This window comes from Humulus lupulus, chromosome 1, assembly GCF_963169125.1.
Source record: "Humulus lupulus chromosome 1, drHumLupu1.1, whole genome shotgun sequence".
Classification (NCBI taxonomy): Eukaryota; Viridiplantae; Streptophyta; class Magnoliopsida; order Rosales; family Cannabaceae; genus Humulus; species Humulus lupulus.
In genome coordinates this window covers 231,178,140-231,183,596 of record NC_084793.1, presented here as the reverse complement: position 1 = coordinate 231,183,596, position 5,457 = coordinate 231,178,140, and the positions used below count along the sequence as shown (strand labels likewise).

At 34.3% G+C, this 5,457-nt stretch overlaps 1 protein-coding gene across 1 annotated transcript; it reads left to right on the top strand.

Moving 5' to 3' along the window:
* Positions 1–438: 438 nt before the first annotated feature.
* Positions 439–2,474, top strand: LOC133830683 (uncharacterized). Its single transcript, XM_062260719.1, has 4 exons — positions 439–937; positions 1,016–1,138; positions 1,330–1,838; positions 2,016–2,474. The coding sequence occupies exons 1-4, from the start codon at positions 439–441 to the stop codon at positions 2,472–2,474; spliced, it is 1,590 nt and encodes a 529-aa protein (XP_062116703.1).
* Positions 2,475–5,457: the final 2,983 nt, after the last annotated feature.

Sequence of the window (5,457 nt, the reverse complement as noted above, 5' to 3'; positions counted from 1 at the left end):
TGTAACAGACAATTCAGTGTTGTTCTTTCTGGAAATAAAGAAACAAGTTGCTGCAAAAATAACAAATTTACCATTGTGTGTCACTATAGTTCAAGAATCAAGCAATGAAAATGACCTTCTTCTACTAGCAAATCAGAAAGCTACAACAGGAGAAATGGAGGTGGGGACATTATTAATGCAAGCAAATCAAGCTTCCATCAATGGACAAATGTTACTTGAAGAAGGAATGTCAAGCACAACAAATGACAGCATAAATGTGTCATACATACCTCATTTTGCTGAAGAAGTAGCTGATTTCATAATTGAGAACAATACAAAAAGAAAAAAGAAGTTGGGTGAAATCCAACTAGTAATATCTGATTACAGAGTCAACACAATAGAGTAAGGGCAAATTTACAAGGATAAGAACACAATCAATCAGCTCTTAGCTACTATGCAATGCTGCATAACTTCCAGTTCAAAACAAAAAGATCAGAACCTAGAGAGTACCTAGTTACTTGCGCAAATGAAACATGCAACTGGTTGGTGAGAGCATCTAAGTACAGAAATCAAGATTTATTCAAGGTACGGAAATGCAATCCAAATCACACTTGCTGCGTTGAAATTGTTTTGGAAGACCATAGGCAAGCAAAAAGCATCGTAGTTGGGGAATTAATAAAGAATAAGTGCAAGTCAATCAAAAGAAATTACACTCCAAATGACATCATGAATGATATGAATGATGACTTCGGAGTAACTATGGGATACACAAAAGCATGGAGATCAAGAGAGAAAGCTTTGCGTCTAGTAAGACGGAACCCCGATGATTCATATCAAAAGTTGCCAATATATCTTTACATGTTGAAGCAAGCAAATCCAGGAACAATAACACACCTACTCACAGACAAGGAAGATAGATTCAAATACCTATACATAGCTTTCTCTAACTCAATCAAGGGTTGGAGATACTTGAGGCCTATAATTGTTGTTGATGGAACTTTCTTGAAAAATGCACATGGTGGTACCCTATTTTCAGCATCAACGTTAGATTCAAACAACAACATTTTCGTGTTGGCTTTTGGAATAGCAGACTCTGAAAATGATAACTCATGGCTTTGGTTCTTCTCCAAACTGAGAGACACCTATGGAGAACCCGAAGGTATGATAGCTTCAACGATATATTCTTGTTTACAAACACGTAGGAACATTTGACCAAAACAAAATACACAAATACATGCTATTTCTTTTAGAATTTGAATAAAGTAACTGGTTGCCTTCACCAAAATTAAAAAAAAAATTTGAAAAATACTTAATTTTTGTATTTTATTTTAAAATATTTGTAATCCACAGGATTGGCTATAGTTTCTGACAGACATAAGAGCATAGACAATGCAGTACATATGGTGTACCCAAATGCTTTCCATGGAGCTTGCATGATTCACTTACTCAATAATTTGAAAGGCAAATATGGGAGCCATGGAGAAGAGCTACAAATGAATTTCATTGCAGCAGCAAAAGCATACACAAAGACAGAATGTGAACACTACATGAGAGGCCTTGATAGAATTGATAGACGCATTAGGCCTTATTTAGAAAAAGCCAAGTATGAAACTTGGGCAAGATCATACTCGCCAAAAAAAAGATACACCATGATGACATCCAACATCGCAGAATCACTCAACGCTGCACTAAAAGCTGCAATAAATCTCCTCATTGATATCTTGGTTGAATGCCTTAGAAGTTTGGTTCAAAAGTGGGTTTGGAACAACTCAAATAATGCAAATGGAACATTCACAAAAGTCTCTACAGCAACAGAGAATGAATTGAGACATGACATTGTTTCAAAAATGAAGTATGAGGTATGCGACTAAACTTATTCTTACTAATCTTAATTCTATCAATAGATGGTAACCAGTTACCTTCCATAAGAACAGGAAAAAAAAAGTTTACACATAAGCATAACTAGTTACTTTAAATCTTAAGTCTAGTTAAAATGTTTATTATCTGATTCTATTTCATGACAAAACTATTTTTAGGTCTTGCCTTTCAACATAATAGAATACCAAGTTCGTGATCAAAATGGGATAAATTTCACAGTAAATATACATAATAGAACATGTACTTGCAATAGGTTCCAAGAAGATGAAATACCTTGTGGCCATGCAGTAGCTGTCATTGCAAAGAGAAACTTGAGTGTGTATGATTATTATGCAAAATTCTACAGAACAGAAACGTTGAAAGCATTGTATCGAGAAAATGTTCATCCTTTGCCCCATAAAGATGAATGGAATCTCCCACAACACTTGGACATAATAGTGCTACCTCCAAATGCAACAATCCCTGCAGGAAGACCAAGAAAGAAAAGAATAAGATCAAGAGGGGAACATAAAGTAATAATCACCTGTGGGAAATGTGCGCAACCAGGACATAACAGGAAGACTTGCAGGAATCCTCCATTTGAGAAGCCAAACAAACAGAAAAAGCCAAAGACATAGATTCATATTTTACAGCAAAACAAACCTTTCATAGCTTTACTCATTGAAAGAGAGACTTTCATATTCATCAAGTATCATTCAGTATTTTATAAGATTGTTTCAAAATGAAACACATTGATTGATTATGCAAACTTATAAAATCCTTTTAAAATAATTTCTTGGATTTGTTTGCTTCTTATTTTTCAATGCTACCATCACTATAAATAAACCATAACGAAAAAAAATGATCGCACCCAGTTACCAAAAATTAACAACAAAACAACGATATAGGTAATTGGTTACCCTGAAGTTACAATACAAGATAAATTACCCCACTATAACAATCTATAAGCCAAAAAAAAAAAAAAAGAATTAAATCCTTTACTTTCTTCTATCACAAACTCCTCTATATATAATATTAAAGTTACTTTAATATTAACTTAATAAACTAGTTGCATAACTATAAAAAAGACAAGCTTAGGGGAAAAATCTAAAAAAAAAACACTTAAGTAACCAGTTACCCTCGGTATATTAGGAAACAAACAGTCTGAGTACCTGGTTACCCTCAAAATCATTCTTGCTCGAATATCACCAAAAAAATTAGTTAAACAATCCAACTGGGAACTAGTTTCCCTCAAATTATTCCATAAAACACTGTAAAAAATACAAAAACAAACAGAAAACTAGCTACCTGCTTTAAAGTGTTATCTAAAATATATATTAATAATTGCAATTAACAACAACAGACCAATGGGGGAAAAACAATTAAGTAACCAGTTACCCTCGGTATGTTAGCAAAGAAACAACTTGGGTACCTGGTTACCCTCTAAATCATTCTTCCAAACGCTTACAACAAAAGAATTAACAAAACGATATACTAATATGTATATATAAAATGACCTTAAGAATTCCAATGTTTTATATAAGCAGAAATTTAAAAAAGCTAACTGTTAAACTAGAAATTGATTCATCATTTAATTACAGTTGTAGCAAAAATAAAAAAGCAAAAGAAATATAATATCACTAAAAGCCTATGCATCAATTTTCATTCTCTTCTGTCTCCTCTCCAGAAGCTTTTCAGTGAACTCATCGCTAGTTAAGTATCCCTCAAGTTATTTGTTCTTTCCATGATAGTACAAGCTGACAGCAATGTCTTTGCGAAGGAGACGAACATCAATATGTTTAGGCATCTCATTCTCCTTCCCAAGAATTATTTGCTCAGCAAAATAAGTAGAAAACACCCCACAATCGCTGCATAATAGAAAAAAGTAAAAAAAAAACAACTAAGAACATATAAACAAAAAAGAACACACAAAAAAAAACTAAAATCAAATAAACAAACTATTGTTGAGGAATGCCTTTAGCAATGCTCAACTTCAAAGCCTCATTCTCTGCCACATCATACGGGCTAACATCAAGATTAATATCTCGACGATCATAGAAATCAATCTTCTCCAATATAAGAGGAATCAAAGCAGCAAATGCCTCAATGACAGGTAAAGTCTGATTTTCATGCTTTGCACCAGACATTGAATCATACACCGTAAGAGATCTCTGCTGTACATTAAAGTGCAACAAAATCCAGTGCATAAGAGCCTTCACATTAACAGGCATGACAACATCATCAAGAAAATTCCAATGAGTTGCACAAAACATGGATCCCCCCTTCATTATCTTCAAAGCAACACAGCTCTCATCTATTTTAAATGCACCACTACCTTTTTTCTTAAAATCTTCATACATAAACACTATGTTTTCCCCAAAACAAGTGTCAGTCGTAGATTCTCTCCTCTTCAAATCTTTAGACAATTTAACCTTTCTCCTCAAGTAATACATCATCACATCAATATGCTGCATAATAAAAAAATACATGATTATAAAATGATATGTGTATAAACAAATCTACAATGACAGTCAAGAAAACTTTGTTACACAAGGGTAACTGGTGACCATCATCAACACAAAAACAGTTACAAGGTTTGGGTAACCAGTTACCCAATGAACTACAACAAAGAAAACAGTAAGGGAATTGGTTACCCAATAACATCGTAATATATAGCATAAATAGATCACTAGACTTATTACCTTGTAAAAAAAAAAAAAAAAAAACTCCAACATGAAAAAATAGATAAATTAAAAGGAAGAATCTCACTGATGAATCAACGAATTGCCCAGAAAAATAAAGGCTATGAAACCAGGTCTTCTCAGAAATATGGACAAAAGTGAAGTTAATTGGTGGGTCTACGGAATTATCATCATATTTTTTGAACCTGAACAATACATTAACAAACAAAATAAAAAAGTTAACAAATTAATCAGACATATTACACATATAACAAACTTAAAAACAAATAATGGTTGTACATACTTGTTCCTTTTCTTCAAATCACGATTAATCCAGGAGTCAAACTCAGACAGTTGTTCTTTAGTGTGATTATCACCAAGTTCATTGGAAAAGGGACAAATATTATCCAATATCGTCTGTTGACGGTGAGAACTCGTCAACTAAGTTGAGTTGGAAAAATTATCAAATCAAGATCACTAGTCGGAAAGCTGTAAAAATTTGAACAATAACTCAAGAACAATGATAGAAAAATAATGGAGAATTCAGTCTTTCATTCACACTTAAGCCTCTGCTACAGTAAAATTTCCAACCCCCTTTCAGGTGGTCTTAGAGTTCATTTTATAGTAGCCTCTAATGGCCTTAGGTACATGGTGGTCCAGGAGACCATGGGGTACATAAGTACTATGTCAGGGGTGTGGCTTTAGAGGTTGTGGTCGTACATCCAGCACAGGAGCTAGTGTCAGGAGAATGCCTCCACTACTTGTCTGTACCCATGTCTGATGAGTGGTGGCAGGCGTAGTGGCGTAGGAGGTAGTGGTGTCGGCTCTGACCTATGGCCGTAGACGTACGGACCATGACTCTTACCCCAACAGTCTTACTGGCACTGGTATCCGTACTCAGTACTAGGTCGTACAAGTATGTCCCATTCGACTCGTACTG

Excerpts from the sequence above, each read along its gene's own strand:
- LOC133830683 (XM_062260719.1), top strand. The coding sequence starts at position 439 with ATGCTGCATAACTTCCAGTTCAAAACAAAAAGATCAGAACCTAGAGAG. Across the intron at positions 938-1,015 it reads TTTCTCTAACTCAATCAAGG|CATCAACGTTAGATTCAAAC; the intron begins GTTGGAGATACT and ends CCCTATTTTCAG. Across the intron at positions 1,839-2,015 it reads TTTCAAAAATGAAGTATGAG|GTCTTGCCTTTCAACATAAT; the intron begins GTATGCGACTAA and ends AACTATTTTTAG.